Source organism: Schistocerca piceifrons, chromosome 3 (genome assembly GCF_021461385.2).
Source record: "Schistocerca piceifrons isolate TAMUIC-IGC-003096 chromosome 3, iqSchPice1.1, whole genome shotgun sequence".
Classification (NCBI taxonomy): domain Eukaryota; kingdom Metazoa; phylum Arthropoda; class Insecta; order Orthoptera; family Acrididae; genus Schistocerca; species Schistocerca piceifrons.
The window spans coordinates 496,072,308-496,098,358 of record NC_060140.1 but is presented as its reverse complement, the minus strand read 5'-3'; the positions used below and the strand labels follow the sequence as shown (position 1 = coordinate 496,098,358).

The 26,051-nt window shown below is 42.4% G+C and overlaps 1 protein-coding gene across 1 annotated transcript in view; it reads right to left on the bottom strand.

Annotated features, from left to right (window-relative positions):
* The window catches only part of LOC124788774 (lipase member H-like), a 480,664-nt gene that overhangs the window by 138,864 nt on the left and 315,749 nt on the right, over window positions 1-26,051 (bottom strand). The window contains exon 4 of the mRNA XM_047256057.1: window positions 14,235-14,334. Coding sequence (XP_047112013.1) covers window positions 14,235-14,334 — 100 coding nt within the window. The remainder of the gene's footprint in view (window positions 1-14,234; window positions 14,335-26,051) is intronic.

Here is a 26,051-nt window from a genome sequence, read left to right as displayed (position 1 = left end):
TGGTCTGTTAGGAGGCTGCGATACTTACGCATATTCAATGTTCCGTCTGTGAAAAACGAGCCTATGAACTGGTAGTTCACTATCCCTCACCGCACGTTTACATTCCATGGATACTGACGTTCCACTTAGAAACCCCAACTTTTGTTTATGTCGCACAACTTCTTCTTGGTGCTGTGATTTCTTCCCGTCAGTACACATTTACCGGATTTGCGCGTAAATCTCGTCAGATGCATTCTATCTGGTGTTTCGGCAGATATTTACAATGTAATTTTTGCTGTGTGTAGCTGCAGTCAGCCAAATAAATATTGTTCGTTTGGTCTTTCATGTGACGCCCAGTGTAGATGCGAAAAGTCGGTTTGTTCTCCACAGTTTCTTTCAGTCCTCCGTTTGTTACATAAGTTTCAGGGCTATAGGTCTAAATAAAAGAAACGGCCCCAATTCTTTCCCACTTCAAGCCGCGTAACAAAGATCTGAGCGACTCCACGATCTAGTCACCGATCTGATGACGCCATGAGCCGACTGTTGCGTGGATACGTATAAACAGTTCGATTCACTGCCGGCCGGAGTGGCCGTACGGTTCTAGGCGCTACAGTCTGGAACCACGAGACGGCTACGGTCGCAGGTTCGAATCCTGCCTCTGGCATGGATGTGTGTGATGTCCTTAGGTTAGTTAGGTTTAAGTAGTTCTAAGTTCTAGGGGACTGATGACTTCAGAAGTTGAGTCCCATAGTCCTCAGAGCCATTTGAACCATTTTTCAGTTGGATTCACTGAGCTTGTTTGAGACTTTAACTGTTTTCCAAGTCGTAAAAGCTCCTGATGAAGTCTCAAACAGTGGAATACGAAACGTTAGGCAGAGAATTATGCCCTGGACTACGGCCCCACGCAAATAAATCAAGTATCAGCAATAACACAAATGCTGCCAAGAGCCGAGAGGCTGCAAGTCTTTCTGAGGTTCTCCCTTCTCGACAGCATCGCCGTTGGTATTCCACAAATCTAATCTCTACACTATGTTCACTATTTATCTGCCTTCATAATACATTAACTGCTAATTTTAGGCAGTTCCGCTTCTAATTTAGTTTGAAGTTTAGTAGTACTTGAAGCTGTAACATTATTAAAACTTTGTTAGAATAATAAGAGCTTTGTACTATGTATATGCACAGTTTGATATTGTAAAAACACGACTTGTCTTAGTCTCCACAGACCGATTAATGGTTGACACTTCATGCGTTATAACTGTTTTCCTTCAGTGTGTTCAGCGTCACGCCCGAATCGTTCGCCGTTGCGAAACTGCCACTACTATTAGTTCATTTCCAATTACTTATCCGGCTTTCTTTCTTCATGTGTTTGGATCGCGAATTCTGGATTTGGTCCATCTATTTCGTGTTTCATCGCATTTGATTACCACATCAGAAACAGCACACACACACACACACACACACACACACACACACACACACACACACACACACAGAAAACTTTTCATACACAGCACTAACCAAACACTACTGGATTCTTCAGCACATAGGCGATTCAGCGTCACATTTATAGTTGTTTTGATCATAGAAATCGGCTTACTTTAGATAAGCTCCGCACGACATTGCATGAAACCAAATTTTTGAAGGCTGCACTCAGTCATTGCGACTGGATCACCAGAGTCATAAATACAATAATCTTCCTCAGCGTAATGCTGTAACGCAGTGAGTACATTATAAACCTCATTTGCGGAAGGTCATAGGCTCGAATCTCGTCATGTACAGTGATATTTTTTATTTTTCTAAATCTAATCAAAAGACTTTGGTTCAGATGGCTCTGATCACTATGGGACTTAACATCTGAGGTCATCAGTCCCCTAGACTGAGAACTACTTAAATCAAACTAACCTAACACATCCATGCCCGAGGCAGGATTCGAACCTGCGACCGTAGCAGCAGCGCGGTTCCGGACTGACGCGCCTAGAACCGCTCGGCCACATCGGCCGGCAAAAGACTTTGATTATTATTTTTGTTCACTTAACTGTTTTAATGTAATAATTTTTTTATTTCTAATACTTTCTCGCGTCATTTTGATCGTATTGACTTCCTTATTTGCACTTACTTTTCTTCCTGTCATTATCTTTTTCGTTTCGAGTCTGCTTGTGTCGCCTATAATCTGCAACCAAGTGCCACTCAGGATTGCTCACAGGTTGGTTGGCAACGCGGCAGCTCTTGTAGCCAGTATGAGGATAGTTTCAGGTAACCGATGACAGTGAGAAATTACAGTTTTCTTTTACCGCTGAAGCTGAAATTTTTCTGTCTTGAGTTTACGCCTGTAAGTTAGTCTTAAACGCCAGGAACAAAGCTATAATGATTTTAGTGCTGCCGCTTCTAACATTGCTCTGCGTTACATGGTAACAGCATTTGTGAAGTGACCCGCCGTGTTTGTGTGTCGCCTATAACAGAGCTTTCGTCGGCAGCGAATGTGGAAACACTGTAGCGGCAAGCGCCAGGCGTCACCTATCAAGTAATTTTAATCACGCTATAGGTGGCAGGTCATTTGTAAATGGCAGCAAATAAAACGAACGAAAACTAAAAAATCGAATGAGGTCGCACACGTCATAGCGATTTATCGTTGTTACACGCTGTTGCCTGCAGGAAACTGCAGTTTTAATGGCTAGGAGTATATTATATATTTCAGTGGAAAAAAATATGGTTCAAATGGCTCTGAGCACTATGGGATTTAACTTCTGAGATCATCAGTCCTCTAGAACTTAGAACTACTCAAACCTAACTAACCTAAGGACATCACACAAATCCATGCCCGAGGTAGGATTCGAACCTGCGACCGTAGCGGTCACGAGGTTCCGGATTGTAGCGCCTAGAACCGCTCGCCCACCCCGGCCAGCTGTTTCAGTGGAAAGTTTTCTGCATTGAATACCGTTTTGATCAGATAGTGTCTCAGTAATTTCACGTGGGCGCTGAAATCTAGATGTCGAGCACACTAAAAAATACAACCCCCGAACATAATCACTCCCAATTACTTTGCACGCTTGTGACGAGGAGATTAAATGGAAAACTAAATTCAAACCCCCCTCCCCCACCCCCCACTCTCCGTCAATTTCCTCCTGTCTCTCTGTCTGTCCATCTCTTTCTATTCCCTGTTTATTTCCTGCTTCCCCTCTCTCTTTTCATCTCATCACAACCTCTCTCTCTACCTACCTCTTCCCCCCCTCCCCCCTCCCACCGCCATATCATCCTCTTTTCTTTCTCTATCTCCTCTCCGCTCTCTATCCGTTCCCCCCTCCCTCTCTCTCGGTCAGTCTCCTCCTCCACCCTATTTGTGTCGCCCTCCTCATTCCTTCTTTGCTCTCCTCGTTAGAACGTTCATTCCGATAGGAGACTGGTAGTTCTTACCCCCACAGTATGTCTTTCCGGATCTCAACTAAAATGTGTACCAAATTTGGTCGACTCGTTTCAGGGGTTTAGGATAAGCTTTTTACCCATGATTTCGCCCGCTTACACGTATGTCAAATATACTTCATATAAATTTCGCCGTGGAGCTTCACTTCTACGCAGTTCAATGCTTTTGAAGTCGTATCCCCTGAACTATTTGCTGTGCAGTAATATAATTTTGCAAGTATGTCCAGTAGGGTGTATAGCTACTGTCTGCGAAATACGTTGTGAAAAAGTAATAGTGTCATGCATGATGCGGCTGTTTTTCGGGCATATCCCCTGAACTGTGTGTCGTACAATGATACATGTAAACGTTCTGCATGATACGGCACTTCTTCCACATCTTTGTGTTTATGGTGTCATACCTCCTGAACCATATCTCCTACAACGATATAATTTCACTGGTACATTAATTGGTATATACAAGTGCTGTCTGCAAAACGTGTTGCGAATACAGATAGTAGTAAAAAAGTAATAAATTGAAACTTCATTCTTTATGCGGCTGTTTTACTACAGGAAAAGAAAAGAATTGGTAAGTGGTAAACTCTTTTCCTTGCTCCATTTTGTGCTGATTGTCAACAAGAAAGTTTCCTAAAGGTCTTGAAATTGTGTGCAAAGTTCGTTGCAAGTCACTGAGTGCACTGATTCTCAAACACTGGTTGACTAAAGTATGGGTATTCGCATGTTGTGGGCAACACTTCTTTTCACAAACGACGCCATCCCTTTGATATATAGGTGATCCGTACCCCCACAGTGATTTTTTTCCAAACAGGTAGTGTTATGTGAATCAAGTTTGGTTGAAATCGGTCCAGTAGTTTTCGAGAAGATGTGGAATATATATCAGTTTTTATGATACAAGTATGGATGAGTTCTTCTATGGAACATCACCGGCTTAGCTGCTTCTTGAAAATCGCATCCGTGCCTATGAACTAGAAGCGCGCTCGTGGAACGGACTGCGAGATTGGCAGGTACACAGGTAAAAATGAACGGCCCAGCCCCGTCCCTCCCCGTCAAAGAGTGCGGCTGCTACGCTAAGCTACGTGAACCGCGGCCCCCGTTGGTTCCCGCCACCCCCGCCGCCCCTGCCTGCCGCCGGGCACAGCTCTCGAGGGGCTCGCCGTGTTTATTGGCAGAACTCGGCCACTGCAGCAAAGCGGGCCGTTTTAAGCACCGATCGTGATTTAAAGCCATCCATCCGGCATCCGCGCCCGGACAGCTTACCCTTTGGAGCGTGAGCTCGGAATTAAATACCGATAAATCGAGCAGCCGGTGCATTTCAGAATTTCTGAACCGTAGTTCGTCGAGTTTCCGAATAATCTGGCGTTTTTCCCTACTGTTGTAAAATTCTTTTTCCTACAACGTCCATAGAAAGTAAGACTTGGAATATGCAGGTCAACATAATTAGAAAACTTTTTTCGCTCTCACAGTTCCGTTCAATTTTGTAAACCAGTACCGCACCGTACGACCAACTGAAGTTCTTTCAGAGCGTGCGCTGTACCGTTTCGTGATATACGTTCGGTATTCATAAGCCTTGTTCACCGACTTATTGTTCGATAAGAGCGACAGAGTAGCTAACTCTAACCTTTAATGAGCTGAAACGTTACAAGTTGAGAGAAAGAAGGTTGAAGAGGAATTTGTGAGCTAGTGTAAACATCAAATGCAACAACACTAAAATGGCTCTGAGCACTATGGGACTTAAATTCTGAGGTCAGCGGTCCCCTAGAACGTAGAACCACTTAAACCTAACTAACCTAAGGACATCACACACATCCATGCCCGAGGCAGGATTCGAACCTGTGACCGTAGCAGTCGCGCGGTTCCAGACTGTAGCGACTAGAACCGCTCGGCCACCCCGGCCGGCTGTAACAACATGAACGACCTATAACGCACCTTCTACATCGCTTGTGAGTGCAAAATTTCTGTAGGCAAATATAGTGTATTCACAAATTACTACAAGTTTATTGGCTTTTCTACGTGAAACTTACGGGAAAGAACACTTTAAATAAGAAAGATTTTTGGTCCTTTTAACCCACAGCTGTTGGAACGATAATCTACGACACCACAGTGTCTTCCAATTCCTTTCAGCTGTGCTTAGTAGGTAACACAGATTTAACTAAAAAATTTCTTAAATAAGGTATTTTGAACATAATGTTTGCTAATTTTTAAACTATGTGCAGTTGTAAACCGTGCGGCAGTAACCAATGTCATCAGTTACTTCACATAATTAACACCATCTATAAATGTAAAGCATTACTCACTATTTTTAGTTAAAACCAACTTATTTGTTTTACATACGTTACTGTTTTAAAAGTACAAAATAACAAATACAGTGATGAAACTTACGAATTGTAAAGTAAAGGTAATGCATGGGGTCAGTACAGATGGCGATACTATCGAGTACACAAGATATAAAAGTGCAGTCAGTTGCGTAGCTGTCATTTGTACTCAGGTGATTCACGTGACAATATTTCCGACGTGAGTGTAGCTACACGCCGGGAATTAACAGTCTTTGAACGCGAAATAGTAGTTGGGGCTAGTCGCACGGGGCATTCCATTTCGCAAATCGTCAGGGAATTCAACATACCGAGATTCACAGTGTCACGAGATTGCCGATAACATCAATACTTCAACCATTACCTCTCACCACGGACAACGCACGGGCCGATGCCTTCACTTAACGGCCGACAGCATTGACGTTTGCGTAGAGTTGTCAGTGCTAACAGACAAGCAACACTGCATTAAATCACCGCAAAAATCAATGAGGGACTCACGACGAACGTATCCCTTAGGACAGTTCGGCGATTTTTTCCGTTAATGAGCTATGGCAACGGCCGACCGACGCGAGTGCCTTTCCTAACAGTGCGTCATCGCCTGCAGCGCCTCTCCTGGGTTCGTGATCGTATTGGTTGGACCCTAGACGACTCGAAACTCCGGCGTGGTCAGATGAGTCCCAATTTCAGTTACTGAGAACTGATGGTAGGGTCCATGTGATTGGAGTGTGCCGCAGACCTCACGAAGGCCATGGACCCAAGTTGCCAACAATGCACTGTGCCAGCTGGCGGTGGCTCCACAATGTTGTGCACTGTGTTCACATGGAATTTACTGGATCTTCCAGTCCAGCTGAACCGATAATTGACTGGAAATGATTATTTGCAGCCATTCATGGACTTCGTGGCCCCAAACGAAGATGTTATTCATCTTTACGTATGACCAGTTGGTTTGAAGAACAGTCTGAATAGTTCGAGCGAATGATCACCCGAAGCGGATCCCAGCGAACATGTATGGGACATAATCGAGAGGTCAGTTCGTGCACAAACTCTTGCACCGGCAACACTTTTGCAATTATGGACGGCTATAGAGGCAGACTGGCTCAATCTTTCTTCAGGGGACTTCCAACGACTTGTTGAGTCCATGCCACGTCGAGTTGCTGCAGTACGCCGGGAAAACGAGGTCCGACACGATAGTGTGAGGTATCCCACGACTTCCGTCACCGTAGTAAAACGAAACCAGTTGTGTTGTAACTGTAACGGCATCAGTGTGAAATCAACCTTTGATATGAGTAGTTCACTTGGAACGATGTACCGGATGATCAAAAAGTCAGTATAAATTTGAAAACTGAATAGATCACGGAATAATGTAGGTAGAGAGGTACAAATTGACACACATTCTTGGAATGACATAAGGTTTTATTATAACAAAAAAAAAATACAAAAGTTCAAAACATGTCCGACAGATGGCGCTTCATCTGATCAGAATAGCAATAATTAGCATAGCAAGGTAAGACAAAGCAAAGATGATGTTCTTTACAGGAAATGCTCAATATGTCCACCACCATTCCTCAACAATAGCTGTAGTCGAGGAATAAAGTTGTGAACAGCACTGTAAAGCATGTCCGGAGTTATGGTGAGGCATTGGCGTCGGATGTTGTCTTCCAGCATCCCTAGAGATGTCGGTCGATCACGATGCACTTGCGACTCCAGGTAACCCCGAAGCCAATAATCGCACGGACTGATGTCTGGGAATCTGGGAGGCCAAGCATGACGAAAGTGGCGGCTGAGCACACGATCATCACAAAACGACGCGCGCAAGAGATCTTTCACGCGTCTAGCAATATGGGGTGGAGCGCCATCCTGCATAAACATCGTAAGTTCGAGCAGGTGTTTATCAGGCAGGCTAGGGATGATGCGATTCTGTAACATATCGGCGTACCTCTCACCCGTCACGGTAGCAGTCCAGCGCCATCTGTTGGACATTTTGTGAACTTTGTTTTTTTTCTTCTTCTTCTTCTTCTTCTAATAAAACCCTATGTCATTCCAAGAATGTGTGTCAATTTTTACCTCTCTATCTACTTTATTCCGTGGTTTATTTAGTTTTCAAAGTTATACTGACTTTTTGATCACCCGGTACAGATTTAAGTGGTTTTCATGTCTTATTGGTATGTATTTTATCATCGACTCACATTTAAGGGTTATACAACTGTGCATTCAATAAGACATGCACGTTATCTTATTGTAACTGATTGTTTACATGTCCTATAGCACTGAGGACGGCCACACAATGTCCGAAATCTGGATATGCTATAAACATTATTCGCGACTGAGTGCTTTACCTCTTACTGGTTGCATCAAACATAGTGGAGCGGTACTTTTCATTCGAACTAGGGCTGTCAATAAAATATCGATAAATCGATACTCTTTGCAAAAAATATCTATATGTATCGGTGACACTCTGTCCTTCGATATAAAAATGGCAATATCGAATGCCAATATTTTTATTTTATGTTATATTTTTTCAAAATTTTTGGTACATGTTTGAAGTTGTTCTTTTGAAACTGAAGTAGAACATAATTTTACTTTCACTGTGTGAAGGAGACTTATTACATTTTGAACTTTCATCACGCAAAATATTTCCCTTTGACTGTGTGAAGCAAGTATAGGTGGCACAAAAGAAGAAGTGCGATTGCACTAGGGAGTCGCGATGTGAATGGAATTACAAATTTTTCGATGTGTAAAAATAGCACACCAGTGGCGTTAAAAAAACAAAATTTTAACGCAGCTAGTTTGCTATTTTTTCACATTGGCAGTCTTCAACAACAATTGTTGAAAATGTTAAACACAAATCTAAATGACAGGTTTGGTCTCTGCCGTGGGCGGAGACGTATGAGGGGAAATGGTGACGTAATCAGCATTTCACGCTACAAACAGAAACTCCAAGCTTCAGGTCCACCACTAAGCGCTGACACAGCTCCTAGTGACAGAAATGAAAAAAACAGGGAAGTCGACATGATGTGTTCCTGACAAATCCGACATGTGATAAAACCGAGTGACGGACCCATCGGACACCTTTTATTGTGCCACCTACATACAGTTACCATTGTTTGCAAAGCAGTTATCGCCGAGCGTAAACTTGCATAGTTTTCCTATCACTTCTTGCTCTAAAGGGGATAGGCAGACAGAGAATTTGTTGACGTACAGAATATCTAATAATAAATCGATACTTAAATATACCTCTCTAAAACCGGCAATACATTTACAGTGTGAAGCCGATATTTTTCCCAAGCTGCGCGAATTGAACAGTGACCCGGAAACAGAATAAATTTCCTTTACTTCACGTCTACTTTCACAAATTTTTATGTCATCAGACTACCGGTTTCGGTATATAATGACCATCTTCAGATCTAATTTATAAAAACATGTCCTAATATACTGTCTTCCGGTATACCATGACAAGTTTTTATAAAACAGATCTGAAGATGGTCATTATAGAGCGAAACCTATAGACTGATGACATAAAAACTGGTCACCATTGACGTGAAGTAAAGAAAATCTGGTCGGTATTTTAATGGGTCGGAACGCCGGTACTTCTTCCGTCGATACATCGATACCTTCCCTCGCTTTATCGAGAGCCGACAATATATTCTTAAATATAGATATAACGGTTTCCGATATTTTCAAAAATATCAACAGTCATAAAACGAATGTCGAATATATTCGGAATCCACAAAACGATTTATCGAAAATTTGCTTTTAAAAATGACCAACATATTAGCTGAATGTATAAATCAAGTGTTCTTCTTTCTGACTTTTAATGAATTCGCTATTAATGTGTCCGTCTCTGTGTCTGAGCGGCCAGCGCTCGTAACTGCCATGTGGAGGGCCCCTGCCCAGTTTCCGCTACTGCCAGGGATTTATCCTTGCTGGGATGACTACAATGAGGTACACTGAGCCGCCTGAGGCAAACTGAGCAGCTACATTATGTAATCAAAATATCCGGCCATCCCAAAAACAAACGTTTTTCATATTAGGTGCATTGCGCTGCCACCTACTGCCAGGCCCTCCATATCAGCGACCTCAGTAGTCATTAGACATCGTGATAGAGCAGTATAGGGCGCACCGCAGAAATTACGGCCTTCGAACGTGATCAGGTGATTGGGTGTCACTTGTGTCATACGTCTGTAAGCGAGATTTCCACACTGCTAAACATCCCTAGGTCCACCGTTTCCGACCTGATAGTGAAGTGGAAACGTGAATTCTCACGTACGGCACATAGGCGCACAGGCCGACCCCATCTGTTAACTGAAAGACACCGCCGACAGTTTAAGATGGTCGTAATGTGTAACAGGCAGACATCTATCCAGACCATCACACAGAAATTACAAACTGCATCAGGATCCACTGCAAGTATTATGACAATTAGGCGGGAGGTGAAAAAACTTGGACTTCATAGTCGAGCGGCTGCTCCTAAGCCTCACATCACGCCGGTAACTGCCAAACGACGCCTCGCTTAGTGTAGGGAGCTTAAACATTGGACGAATGAACAGTAGAAAAACGTTATACGGAGTGGCGAATCACGGTACACAATCTGGCGATCCGATGGCAGGGTGTGGGTATGGCGAATGTCCGGCGAACGTCATTTGCCAGCGTTTGTAGTGCCAACAGTAAAATTCGGAGGAGATAGTGTTATGGTTCCGTCGTGTTTTTCATGGAGGGGGGTTGCAAGCCTTGTTGTTTTGCGTGGCACTATCACAGCACAGGCCTACATTGATGTTTTGAACACCTTCTTGCTTCCCACTGTTGAAGAGCAATTCGGAGATAGTGACTGCATCTTTCAACACGATCGAGCACCTGTTCATAATGCACGGCCTGTGGCGGAGTGGTTACACATCAATAACACCCCTGTAATGGACTGGCCTGCACAGAGTCCTGACCTGAATCCATAGAACACCTTTGGGATGTTTTGGAACGCCGACTTCGTGCCAGGCCTCACCGACCGACATCGTTACCTCTCCTCAATGCAGCACTCCGTGAAGAATGGACTTCATTCCCCACGAAACCTTCCGGCACCTGATTGAACGTACGCCTGCGAGAGTGGAAGCTGTCATCAACGCTAAGGGTTGGCCAACACCACACAGAATTCCAGCGTTACCGATGGAAGGCGCCACGAACTTGTAAGCCATTTTCAGCCAGGTGTCCGGATACGTTTGGTCACATAGTGTATTTGACAGAGTAGTACCGGTTACAGGGTCAAGAAACGTGCCCTTTATGGCCATAGCTTGGAACTTAATAATGTTATTAATGTTAAGAGCGATGTCCGGCCGAGGAAGCCCACTCTGAGTGAAATGCTCGTCGTGGCTCGAACGACGGACTAAACACAGCCCGGGCACAAAAGTACCGTAGGCACTGCTTTCAATCACATGGCCCGCGGAGAAGGCGCAAGGCCTACCCACAGCAGTTTTATCATTGCGTCTTACAGGGGTCCAGAGTTGTAAACTGAGAATCAGATGTCAAGCGGCATCAAATCAATGTTCTTATGAAGCGTCGTTTATTAGAAAGCGAAGTCCTCATTAAATCTTTATAATCACGAGGCCATTTTGAAATGTTGCAATGAAGAGTCATTCGCCGATAATATGAAGCAAACTAGGTGAGTCTTGAATGATAAAACGCAACACACTGGTGTATTATTCTACAATTATACCAGTGTCGTTTGTTTTGCCACTCAGCATATAAAATATTCTGGCAACAACCACGGAAGAGTCAATTAGTCAGAGTCCCAATTTTTCCCCAAAACGGCAACTAGCAAAACAGAATGTCAGAGACTGAAACTAATACGTCAAATAAAATTTTTGTGGAAGGTAAATGTGTGTCTAATTAAATCTGTTAGCAATTCGAAGTTTTCTCCCTAACAGAAGTGCTACATCCAAAATTATCGGTTGCAGAGGAAAGAATTCCTCACAGTGTATACTTAAAATCCTCCCTCTTCAAAAGCATTAAGCGTGCAAGCGACCCATCGTCTTTGGGATACTAATTTCCCGCGAGTGTTCCGTGCATTGCTATGATCTGTGCCAAAGCTGAATATATGTGTCATAGAAGTGTTCCTACAAACTTCCGTGTGCAAGCTAGTTTGCATGCAAAAAACTTTTGTTAGCAACACGAAAGGAATCCACACGTTTAGGGATGTATGTCTCGTAACTCATTAACATGGGCGTATCTTCCTTTTTCCTGAAAACAATAATTAAAGTCTGCTCAAGTGGTTTTGGCAGCTCTTCCTAATTCACAGAGGCGCTAGCAACGACAGTACAGTAATTTAATCAGTGGTGTGATATTTAATCTCTGGACTAATACTGAAAGAGGAAAATTACTTATAAGTACTGGATATTTTCAGCAATGGAGGAGCGCTGAATATTTTTTCTTCAGTACTACTGTAATTTCATAGTGTACTACAGTTGTATTAACTGTTTAGTACTGACCACTCGGCGGTAAATTTTTGATTTCTGTCAAATTAAATTTCTTTTGATTTTTTTTTCGAGTCTACTAATACGTTTCATCTGTTATATTTCTGATTCCTGGAAACTTGCCGCCATGACAGTATATCTACATTTATATTCTAGGAATCTCTGTAAAGTCCGTAGCAGAGAATTTTCACTGTACATTTCGTTAAGTTATAAGTAAATCGATTCAACAAACAAATGATTATTTTCCCTATTTTCCTTTTATAATCACTATGTCCTTTGTTACCTTAACCTTAAAAGTCCTTTGTTACCTTAACCTTAAAAGGGACTTAACACTTTGGAGTAGTCTTTCTGTGACAAAAACATTAACAGCTAAACTATTAGTTTCTAGATTCCCTGTACGCTAAGAAAGAATCAAATCTCGCACTTGCGTTACAATAATCGACGTAATGTTTTCATTTCGTTACCCCCGTATTATTGCTTCGAAATAACTGTGGCATGAAAACTGTAATTTTATTACGAAAGATACACGCCTTATCGATATTTGTGAGCCTTACATCCCTCTACGTTTAGCATGTACGTCAGTAGAAATCTTATCAGTATATGACTGAATTCAGTAGATTTTATTTTTGGATAAGGCTTCTGTAAGAACATAGCTGCGGCTCGAAAAAAAATTCTGTAAAATCCCCCAAAAACATTTCATGTGATTTGAGAAAAGTAACTCCATACACTATACTTGGTTCACTAAATTTCAGAAAGAGAAAATTTATTTAGCTGATTTTTATAACGTTGCTAATGATTTCGCTTAGTATGTATCTTGTAGTGTTTACGAATTACAACTTATCTTAGTACTGCAGCTGCCTTAACAATCTTTTTCTTCTTTTCCTTTGTCCTGCATCTGCTAGGGTCGGCGTGGTTGTTAACAGATATTGAACGGTTAATTTTTAAGGGTGGCCGCATTCCCTTCCTGTCGCCTCCCCGTTACTCTCTCCGCTTCCCCTGTGCGGAATGTGTGTACCACAACCGTCTGCGCGTAGTGTGATTCATGTGGAAGGGTACGAAAGCTTTCTAAACGTTTGTGAATTATATAACTGAGGCGGTTCTTGCGTATCAGCCCGGTAGTCACCTATTGGGATGTGAGAAACTGCCTAAAAACCACCCCCAGGCCGATGCTCGTCGTTGATCCGCCGGGCGGATTCGATCCGGAGCCGGCGCACCTCACCGTCACGAAAGCAGTAATACGCACTGGTATATGGAAGGGGGAGGGTTGTAGTTGTCGCATGTTTTTCTAATATAAAGTTGTTTAGTGACAGTCTGAATCTAATAAGAGTGAAAGGTACTGAATAAATGTCTATTTCCGGCGAGACCAGTGATGTTCGGCAGTGAGTGTTTTATTTCCAACGCATAGGCTACTGGACTAACAGCCGCGTGCTGCTTGCTGCCTACCGACGTCCATAAGGCGCTTGGTGCTATTCGAACTTACCGTGCATTTGACACTGATTGAAAAGACTGTGAATGATAATGAGTCTCGTGATAACACTATTGAACATGGTCCGTAGACTGAAGAAAGTCATTCTCGTGAGGAAGCCACAGAGGAATTTGAAATTCTTCTTTATTTCTCTTGTCAAACGCAAAGAGTTTCAGCCTGCAAAGCAATTGCCAGCTGTCTTCGGCAGAATTAGAATCCAATCGAAACATCAATCGCTTACCCACAATTAAATATGATACGTGTTCCACTTGCATAACCATTCCACAGAACGCACTTAAAATTTCCTCTACAAACTGAAATTGGCTAGTGGTATTTGTAAGGATTCACTGTGAAAAAATTAAGCTCCCAAGATTTCAATGATCTGGATATCTTGCTTTGGAAGTACTTCTATGCTATTTCTTAGCACCTTAGTTAGTATCTAGCATATTTCCAACACTTTTGCCAATTATTGTTTACACCTTAATGTTGAGCAACAGCTCTTTAAGACAACGCTTATCCTATCCAGAGTCAGGTACCACATAATCTCCTTTATCAGATCAACAGGTGACAGGCCTACTTGGGGCCGGGCGTCTTTGGGGAGGTACTGACCTCGTGTACAGATGGAACTGCACGTCGTCGTCCTCAGACAGCTCAATGAACTCGCTGCCCACGAACTCTGTGATGGAGGTCGTCGTCACAGGTCCAGCGGCTGTCAACAAAGGAAACACAGCTTTCAGCAAAAGAAGCGATAACAGCGAAAAAGTTGCAAAACTTATCAGCACATTGCTTGCTACAGTGTTCAGTAGAATACAAAACAAATATCTATATTTAAAATGATTATTTCAGAACTAGTGTTGATAATATTTTCGTTGAAACTATGTTACCCTAATTGTGTTTTGGTTGTTTTGTTCGGAATATTTATCTGCTAGAACACACTGTGATAGTCTGTCCTGTGCAAGAATCTTTGCAAACTTATCGCAACGTACATCTACTACAACTTCCTTCGTTCTCCCTCTAAAATTTTTAATCCAATCGTCAAACTTGATGCTTCGGGATGTGTTCTATCAGTCTTTTTAGACAAGATGTGTCATAATTTTCTTTTCTCTCAACTTCGATTCAATACCTCCTCGTTACTCATCTAATCTATCCATCTAATCTTCAGCAGCACCACTTTTCAAATTCCTTCTTTTTATACTACGAGGGTGTGCTGCAAAGTAATGTCTTCAAATTTTTTGTGTGAAAACTCCTAGGCGCTTGCTTAAATAAAACAAACGTTATTAATGGTTTACATCTTCATTCTTTGTGTCTACATATTTGCAGCCCTCTGCCGCTAGAGTGCTCTGAAATGCAGCGCTTAACATGGCGGTGTATAGCTTGACTATGTCGATAGGCAAGAAACGTGCTGTAATCGAGTTTCGAATTCGAAGAGGATGAAAATGTCAGACCACAGACGAACGCTGCGTCATCAGCGAGAATACGACGCGTTGGGCTCACTTTTATCGAACATCTTCCGTCGAACTTGGCCCCATCCGATTTTCATTTGTTTCCAGAAAAAGAACATTTTCGAGGACTTCACTGTGATAGTGATTAAGGAGTTAAAGTAGAGGTGAGAGTGTGGCTCCGTCAATAAAGTCAAAAACATTCTACAGTGACGGTATCAGCAAACTGGTCTCTTGTTTGGAGTAATGTGATCGACACCAAGTTGAATATGTTGCCAAATAAATAAGTGTACAAGAAGAACAAAGATGTAGAATGCTAATAAAGTTTGTTTTATTTGAAAGCTGTAACAGTTCCGCATAAAAAAAATCGGAGGCGTTACTTTTCCGTGCGTCCTCGTACTTATTGCCCATGGTTTCCCTTCCATACAAGGCTACACTCCAGATAATACCTTTAGACAAGTTTCTGAAGACAAATTTTGTATTTTAAGTATTTCTCTTTTCAGAAATTAGTTTCTTACTATTGCCAGTCCACATTTTATGTCCTCCGTACATCGACCAACTTCACATATGGCAATTCATAAGTAATCTCCAGGGTTTCTGTAGACGACTTTTTTTTAACAGTATTGGGACAAGCATAGATCTTATTAGATAATTTAAAATAATAATCTCTATTTGTCGCAAGTTTTTACTGAAAATTAAGAATCGCATGTCAGTGGTAACCAGTTTCTATCATATTTACTAGTAGATCAACATCATCAGACCATGTCTCCTAAATAAAATGAATAATTTTCTTTGAAGGGTAACAGGTACCAAAATTATACAAACCATCCACACAATAAAATATGGATACGTGATCAGAATTAAACAGAAAGGTTTTTATACCACTAGATGGTGAAGAGACGACGAGCGAAGCACTGAAAAGTGTCGGAAGAGATCTTTGATAATTGATAAATAGCGTCAAAACACCATGCGTTATGAAGGCGAAGCTCCACCCTCGCCCGCTGCAATTATCCCATTGGTGGCGAATAATATTTCACATACGATGAGAACGTACGTGAGAACTTAAAATATCAGCCTAGATAAGACTAAAATAAATGAAAGGTTACATAAATGTAAGATGTCTGTAGTAACAATTATTTTACGTTTTGCAAAAGATATCTACAGACGTGCGTGAACAACCTTGAGCCCTTTCTCCAGGTTGACCCAAGGCGTCCTTACGTCGTTACATCTCTGGCGCACCAAATTCCCCGCCATTGACGCTGTTCATCGAGATGTTCCTCGATACCGTCGCCATGGCAACGGCTGTCGTCTCTGTGCTTACTTTGTGTCTACACCTCAGTTTAATATTTTGCGCAATGCCCGTAGAAAGCAGTTTGACATTCTCACAAATAATTTTATTGGTTCTTCATACACATCTTTATTTATCTTCTGCAGATGTAAAGTAATTATTACTACGGCCAACTTACATTCATGTAATATTTCGTATCGTATTTTGTTTGTAACTAGATTGATATTTTAAGTCCTCACTTTCGTTATCATCGTATGTTAAATCCTATTCGCTCCCGATGAGATCATGCAGCAGGCTAGGAGCGGAGCTTCCCCTTCATAAAGCATAGTGTCTTGACGCTATTTAGCGGTTATGTTGAATGTCAGCACTATGATTCTGTATTTCTACCATTTCAAAAGTTTCACACAGTGGTTTGTCTTCTTGACAAAGAAACCTTAAGAGGCCTCTGTACTGACGTGAAACCGGTAGATGCGAATAAAGCACCTTCACACAGCTATGCAGCTTTTTGGAAAAACTCATCATTTTTGACTATGTAATTGTTGTTGTTTATAATTACTTGGATCTTTATTGAGTGTTGTTACTCACTATGTCTCTGCGCTGTAGTTGGCTTCCCCAGAAAGTTGTTTGTGTCGGAATAAACATGCATAACCCATGTATACAGAGGTGTTCCACACGTTGGGAAGTGGTAGTATGGGCCGCAAAAATGTATAAACATGGGCTCTAAAATCCATACTTTAAGAGCTATGAACGTTTGTTCATTTTCGCTACTGTAAAACACATCGCTTCTACGGCAGGCTCGTTGCAATTAGGAGCGACCAACAAAATGCAGTAACAAATAGGGACAAATTCCTTCGTTATTCTCCATGGATACAGCATGCCGTAAATATACCTTAGCGCTGTTACTGTAAACCGTATTCACAGTTCTCGGTAAGTGCAGCGCATACAATAGTTCTAATGGAACCAGTTTGTGCTTTTATAAGTTTTTGGAATAACATTAATTGAATTTTCCACCGGTGCTTGACAGAAGATTGTAATAATGTTAAATGCGGAACATTTCCTAATGTTCTGCAGTATTATATTGATGTGATCAAGATCTGGCTCTCAGCTTATTCGGCTATCTTCAGGTGACATCTGAAGATTGCAAACACAGATAAAGTTACGTGCGACGTACACAGAACTATTTACACAAAAGGTGTTACAGATAGAAAAATGATGACATGCAGATTGGTTAAGAGGAAAGTATTACATTTTTCTCACGCAAAAACAGTTACATTAACTAATAAATAACTGGAGAAATATTTAACAACTAATAAAAACTAAATTGTGTGGAACGCTTTTACGCTGTAGAATAACTTATAATTTTGCAGATGAAACCATTCGTTCTGGATGTTTTGCAGCATACAGGATGTTGGCTTGACGGTTACTTCCATTTGCCAGAGCATAGCAGAAAATCATGTCTGGCATTTCCCGTGTTTCCATTAAGGTAGTAAGTAGAGTGGCAAAAGTACAGAGTGAAAGCATTAAACAAACTTATCGAAACACAGACTGGTTACATTAAAACTAATGCATGCATTTCTTTCACCCAAAACTGTGAGTACTGTTTACAGTAACAGCACTAACACACGTATGCTGTATCCATTGCCAATAACAGAGGAATGTGTTCTTTCTTCACTGCACTGTACAGATTTTTCGAAATTGCCAAGAGCTTACAGTAGAAGGGATGTGTTTCACAGTAGCGAAAAAGAACAAGTGCCGATAGCTGTTAAAGTATGCATTTTAGAGCCCACGTTACTGGGCGCTATGGTCTTGTTTTGGTACACATCATGGCATGTGACTTCTTTTACAGGATATTTACTACAAGTATACGACTAAAGCCACTTGTCACTTGGAAGTGAGCTAAAGCTCTAAACTGGCCAGTAGCGCCAAATAACATACTTACTTTAACGTAACAGCCCGCTGGAAATAATAATTATCTTGAAACTTTCTGCCAGATTAAAAGTGTGTGCCGGACCGAGACTCGAACTCGGGACCTTTGCCGTTCGCGGGCACGTGCTCTATCATCCGAGCTTCCCAAGCACGACTCACGACCCGTCCACACCGCTTCAATTCCGCCAGTACCTCGTCTCCTACCTTCCAAACTTCACAGAGCACTTGCCCTCGAATGACAAAGATCCCGAGTTCGAGTCTCGGTCTGACACACAGGTTTAATCTGCCAAGAAGTTTCAAGATAATTATTACTTCCAGCAGGCTGTTACGTTAAAGTAAGTATTTTATTTGGCGCTGCTGGCCAGTTTAGAGCTTTAGCTCACTTCCAAGTGACAAACGGCTTTAGTCGTATTGTTGTAGTAGATATCCTGTAAAAGAAGTCACATGCCAATTGGCAATTTCGAACGATCTGTACAGTGCAGTGAAGAAAGAACACACTTGAGAGTGAAAATTTCATTCTGGAATAATTATCTTTTCTGACAAAAGTGAAGGTTTGCAAGTTTGCCCAGTTATGATATCAAGCACTATGTGTTAGCGGTAGGTAGTGTCAACAGTTGTTAGTACGCTAACATTTGAAGGATGGTAGAGAGGTCTACTTGAAGCGAAACAACGGAAAGTGCTGATCCATTGTCCACCGAGTCGCCTACCGATAACCACGAAGACCTTATCACGAAGCCGCAGCAGTGTATCTGCGGGAAATAACGGGCTATATAAACTCTGCAACAAGGGAAGTGCGGGGGAGAATAACCTGGGAAAAGTGTAGGGCGCTAAAAGAGGGAGGAAGGAAATTTGACGAGCGTCGGAGTGGGGCGGCAAAAACGCTTTCCTCGTCAATGGAGAAGGTGGCCGTTTCGCGCTGAGAAGTAAAAACCGAGAGGCGGCATTAGGCGGCCTTGTCTAAACGTCGAGCAGAGTGCCGCTCGGCCAGCAGCCGGCTGGCTCCAGCCACTCGCGTAATTGCTTGCGCTGCACTCTTTGCTCTGGAGAAGTCGAGGGCCGACGCCGGCGGCGGCGTGGCGTAGTGGCCCGTGGAGGCTGGCAGGCGGCGTGCGGCGTGAGGCGAGCAGCGGAATAACACCACCTCGTAGAGAGGTACTGTCCGGGAACACTCTGTGGCGACACTGTACACTGTTTCCTCTACACGTTGCGAAGTCTTATCGTCTCCTTTACGAGCGGCTAGTAGCGCCTCCTAATTTGCGGGAGCTTGTTACAACCTCGAGCTATTACCGTATTGTAAACTGTGCACCCCAAAAGATTACTTAAAATTACACTTCGACACCTTTGAGTACTGCATAGCTGGAACTGAATTTTCTAGCAAAAGTTGACTGTGTTTAAACCTCCTTGACTGTTACAAAGGCTATAGTTACACTACTGGCAATTAAAATTGCTACACCAAGAAGAAATGCAGATGATAAACGGGTATTCATTGGACAAATATATTATACTAGAACTGACGTGTGATTACATTTTCACGCAATTTGGGTGCATAGATCCTGAGAAATCAATACCCAGAACAACCACCTCTGGCCGTAACAACTGCGTTGATATGCCTGGGCATTGAGTCAAACAGAGCTTGCATGGCGTGTACAGGTACAGCTGCCCATGCAGCTTCAACACGATACCACAGTTCATCAACAGTAGGGCTTGGCGTATTGTGACGAGCCAGTTGCTCGGCCACCATTGACCAGACGTTTTCAGTTAGTGAGAGATCTGGAGAATGTGCTGGCCAGGGCAGTAGTCGACCATTTTCTGTGTCCAGAAAGGCCCTTATAGGACCTGCAACATGATGCTTTAACCAGAACCCTGATTCATCCGAAAAAATTACGTTTTGCCATCCGCGCACCCAGGTTCGTTGTTGAGTACACCATCGCAGGCGCTCCTGTCTGTGATGTAGCGTTAGGGTAACCGCAGCCCTGGTCTCCGAGCTGATAGTCCATGCTGCTGCAAACGTCGTCGAACTGTTCGTGCAGAAGGTTGTTGTCTTGCAAACGTCCCCATCTGTTTATTCAGGGATCGAGACGTGGCTGCACGATCGGTTGGAAACTTTCCCCATGTCAGCACGTTGTAGGTGTCACAACCGGCGCCCACCTTGTGTGAATGCTCTGAAAAGCTAATCATTTGCATATCACAGCATCTTCTTCCTCTCGATTAAATTTCCCGTCTGTAGCACGTCATCTTCGTGGTGTAACAATTTTAATGGCCAGTAGTGTATTTACTTCGTTTATGGGGGGCGGGGGGCAGTGCTGTCACGCAGTATTTCCCTCTAAACCACAGTGCCAGTACTGAACCAGAAACGAGTACAAACTCACCTTGAGTATTTTTCTTCTGTAATTATGCACATCTTACATAAATGGATGTGCGTTTATAGGTATGTATGTCCCACAGCTCTTCCTAAACCACTGGATCCATTTCAACCAAACTTGGTACATTTATGACGCTCTCGGGAATGAATCGCTGTCATAGTAAGAACCACTTACCCCTCAAAGGGGTCGGGATGGGGATAAAAAATGAGTGTACCCCACGACCCGATAATATCCACACTTTATTCATCCAGTATTTAAGAATGACAGCACTTAGTGGCCTGCAACGAAATTTAAAGATAATTTCATAACTTTAAGAGACTTTTTTCTAGCTGACAACCCCCACAAAATAATCACTTACTACATTTCCACTGTTCATGCAGTACAACTGCCGCATGAAGCATGGTGCTTTATTACTTCTTTACCACTATCTGTATTCGCGACACATTTTGCAGACAGTATCGACATATACCACTGATTGTACATGCAAAATTATATCATCGTACGACACATGGTCAGGGAATGCGACGTCATAAACATTGAGTTACGTGAAAATGAAACTGCAAGGCAAAATTGCTGGAGATACAAGTGAAATGAGTGCAAAAATACATATTAAATATACTGAATATATGTGAAATGTATTTGACATGTGCATTCGCGAGCAAAGCAACGGATGGAAAGCTCAGCCTAAGCACCTGGAATAATTTCAGCCGAATTTGGTACACGTATTAGTTAAGATCTGGAAAGAAATACTGTGGGGTGTGAACCACCAGCCTGTTATTGAGGTGAGAGTGATAACGTGCAGACAGGATGGGGGGAGCAAGAGGTCAACAGACAGTGAGTGGGAAGGAGGAGATGAGCGCAGGTAGCAGGTAGGAGGAAGTAGACACAGTGATAGGGGGAGGGGGAGGAAATGGATGGAGAGATGGGAGAAGAGGAGATGGACAGAGGAAGGATAGAATAGGAAATGAGGAGGGAGAGGGAGGAGGATGAGATAGGAAGAGAGAAGTGGAGGAAGGAAAGGACAGAGAGAGGGTGAGAAGGAGATGGACGAAGAGGGGGGAGGAGGGGACGGGCAGAGAGGGGAAGGTGGGGATAGACAAAGAGACAGGGAGGAGGAGGTGGAATTTGAGGGCGAAGGAGCAGATGGGCAGGGATGGAGAAGCAGATGGATAGAGAGAGGCGGGAGGAGCAGATGGACAGAGAGAGGGGCAGGGGGAGATGGAATGAAAATGGGTGGGTAGAGGAGGTGGAGAGTGAAGAGGGACAGAGAGAGGGTGAACTACGAGAAGATTGGGATATACACATACCCCGGCAACACCACGTACTCAAGTAGAAAACAGTATTTCTTACAGAAGTTAGTCGCCAGTTCTGCAGGCGCAAACTTTTAGAGAAGTTCTTTTAGCTGAATTTATAATCTTTAGTTAGATTTTTCTTGAATGAATTCAACTTTACTTAATAAAACAAACAAGATATAGAGCGTAGATCACTTAACCAATCAAATTAACTAAGTATTTTAGATAGAAATAAAGTTACTTGTTTTGTTTTATTAAATTTATTTTAGTCTTATGAAACTAAGTCAAATTAACCATTGAATAAATGCAGTGCGACATCTCACAGTTGTACTTCACAACACAAAAGTTGACGCTAACAGAAATACCTTTTTAGTTAGTAAACTGTATTTTAAGCGTATTTTGAAAAACAGTCATAAGATACCAATAAAAATTTGTTAACATAAATTACTGATAATTGTTTCCAACGAAACAAGAGACACACTGTCTCTGATGTGCCTGTCTGTGCTGTAAAACTCCATATATAAAACTGAAAGTCTGTAGCTTTCCTTTAGACCACAAATGTTCAATGTTCAAATGTGTGTGAATTCATAAGGTACCAAACTGCTGAGGTCATCGGTCCCTAGACTTACACGCAGCTTAAACTAACTTATACTAAGGACAACACACACATCCATGCCCGAGGGAGGATTAGAACCTCCGACGGAAGGGGCCGCTCAATCCGTAAAATGGCGCCTCAAACCGCGCATTTTAGGCCACAGTCCAAAGTATATTGTGCAGATGTGCTTTCACGATATCCTCACGTCTCGCATTAAGCTCATACACAAGAGACGCCACATTTTCTACCTCTCAGAAAAATTCTTGGTGTAATGGAGGCCCAACCCTTGCACCGCAGGATTTAGCCTGAAATATCTTGTATCCAGGGCAACAATTTTTATGAGACGACTTACTACTGCTAAAGGTGCTAAACTGCACACCTTCTTCCGTAAATGGCACCATATTTCTAAACAAATATCAACGTTACTTGAAGTACACTCCAGTAATACCCAGTAACTGCTATGTCCGTCGCCATCTGTGGGCTGGAGACATCAGCCAAAGAAAAGGCGTCCCGATGCACAAAAACGGGAGAAACGCTTGGCAGTCCGAAAATCGTTGCGGTTCCCCTAGTTGTTGAAGAACATACCCTGTTCTGTACAGTAAATTATTTTTTCCTCAAGAAGAGAACAAATATTGACCATATGCGTGCATAAAAATAATTGTATATATGACAAAGTTATACTTCAGTAAGCTGTTAGGCACACACTAACTAAAGAACAGTCTTCGTTATCGGTTTCACACAGCCAAACATCGATATTATCGATATCAAGTCGTTACTGTTACAGATGACTCGTTACAGAAAAGTAAATGTAGCTCTGTTCCGTTGCAAGGGACCTGACATACTGGTAGATTAGAACATCTACACCACCAGCTAAAGCAGTATCGCGTGACATTGCTCAGAAAATGGTCTGACATAGACAGTGCTCCTTTTTTTTATTTATCAAACGCACAATACTTGGAGAAATTTTTAAACTGCAGTAAAGGACTGTGAAAATAATCCTTAAAGTAGTAACCGGGATCGTTATAAAAACTAATTGGAAAATTTGGCATCCTTAAGGCGCCAAGTGAGTACACCTGTCAATCTGTTGTACATTTCAGGGAAAACGTTAATAGGAATTTCACTAACATTTTTAAGTGTACTCATGGAACAAGAGCCAGTCTGAACTTACATTTACAAAGGCGAAACAAGGAAAAAAACTCAACAGAATTCTCTATCAGGGGATAAAGTACTACTCTTTGATAAATTGCCCAAGGAGATGAAAGAAATTCAAAAAATACAGGTTTGAAAAGGCAGCTGGAACATACGTCATAAGTAGGGAATACTACTCAACTAAAGACTACTTAGGATATTCACAGTATGGGATACTAACGAAAGGGGACAACTACAACACCTTGTCTCATTACAACACATTATGAAAGCGTAGACCTTTTACATGGAAGTCATGTACCAAGATTTGCAGAACACGACAGTATGAAGTTAACTGAAGTTAAAGTCTTCTGGTTGTTAAGCCGCATCGTATTCCTTCGAACAATCGGTGTTTCAACCCCTCTCCTAGGGTCTTTTTCAGAATCTTTTATTGTCCATTGTAGATTGAACATTGTCAGAGAGCAGTGTCGCCTTCTCTTATAAAGGGGAGTTTTCAGCACTTGTGCTGGAGAAGTGGGACTATTAGGTAAAAAAACCTTGGGCTACCATTGGTGGGCCATCGTCATTGGATAGTAAGAGAAGTTTTCCCGCGCTAATGCCGAAGAAGGGGGTTACTGGCTAAAACTCCTGTGGCTACCATTGGTGGGAAAACGTCATTGATTAGAAAGAGATTTTTCCCGGACTTATGCTGGAGAAGAGTTATTGGTTAAAATGAATGCGTGAAAACTGGACCTAGAGTTATTTGCACCAAATCGGACTGTGAAATCTGCGCCCAGTACCTGCTCCCTTCGTATCACGGAGTACCTGCGACCGAACCGTCGTAATTACTGTTAAACTACCTGCTCCCCACAAAAGGCCGAACTGAGCCCCGATAATTCTCCTCTACCATGGTATCCAACTGTCTGCACAAAAACAACCTTATTACCGCTGTAGCTGTTGCAGAGTTGACATCATGCGATTTGCGTATTTCCGTCACAATAGTTCCGATAAGGAAGTTTCAACGACCATTCGCGGTGAGCCACGTTGTCACTATGATGGTTATTCACACATAGTGATGAGAACTAGACGACGTGGCGCTGTTCAAGCCATAAAGCAAACCACTGCAAAGGAATACTTAACAACAAGGATTCGACAGTACTTCTTTCACTCGAGCATCAGTGAGGAGCTCCGGTTGATGCTCAGTTGGAAGTAAGGAAGACTTTGAACTAAAGACAAGGGCACAAGAGGAAGAGACTTCTATTTTCAAAATATATTCAGAGGAGCAGAGCTCCCTACATAACCCACAGTGTGATTTTGTCACTGAAATTCCAGAGTAGCAAGTAACGAAGAGAACTTTATAATACTAGCGGCAAAAGCACAGGGAAATGAAAGAGATCCGCATACAAGAGAAGAAACTGACCTCAAAGCAGAACTGCTAGCAATGAATGGTGGCAGCAGTTTTCTGTTAAGCGAAGACAAATTAGGGGAAAGGATAATAGTTTTTAACGGAAGAGCAGGGATAGAGGCCCTAAGAAGTAAACAAGACATTTCTATGGATGGTACGTTCAAGTGCTTTACCAAACCGTTTTCGCAGTTATACACCATTCACCCCCACTTTGGGAGAACAAATAATGAGACAAACATCTGTCCAGTAGCCTTTGTATCATTACCAAACAAAAGAAACGAGACATACATTCGTCTCTTGTGAAATCCGGGGGAAAATATTCCACAATGGAAAGCTGCAAACGTGACCGTAGATTTCGAATCAGCAGCGATTTTTGCGATTGAAGTTGTACTACCGATAACCGAAGTGCATGGTTGTTATTTCCACTTGAAAAAGCCTCTGTGGAGAAAAGTGCAAGAAGTAGGATTTACTCATGAATACAAGAAAAATGAAGAAATGAGACTACAAATTCGCACGTGTGTTGCGTTGGCTTTTCTACGGCCTGAAGATGATGGTGATGATTTGCTCGAGATACGTTCACAGGCACCGGAAATCCTCAGGCTTTCTCATTTTTTTTATTACTTTGTAGGTAGATGGTTGGATAATGAAGAAAACCTTATCAATCTTTGGAGTTGCTACAAAAGGTACGTGAACGCTACGGTCGCAGGTTCGAATCCTGCCTCGGGCATGGATGTGTGTGATGTCCTTAGGTTCGTTAGGTTTAATTAGTTCTAAGTTCTAGGCGACTGATGACCTCAGAAGTTAAGTCGCATAGTGCTCAGAGCCATTTGAGCTACAAAAGGTACCAGCGAACGACCAACGCTGTATAAATTAATAAAATGCTTGCTAAACCAAATCCTAAAATCAATGACGTCATTAGGCGTATGAAAAGACAGCAGAAAATTGTGTGCGCGCTTTAATGAGGGCAGAGCTGAGTATGGAAGGTAAACGAAA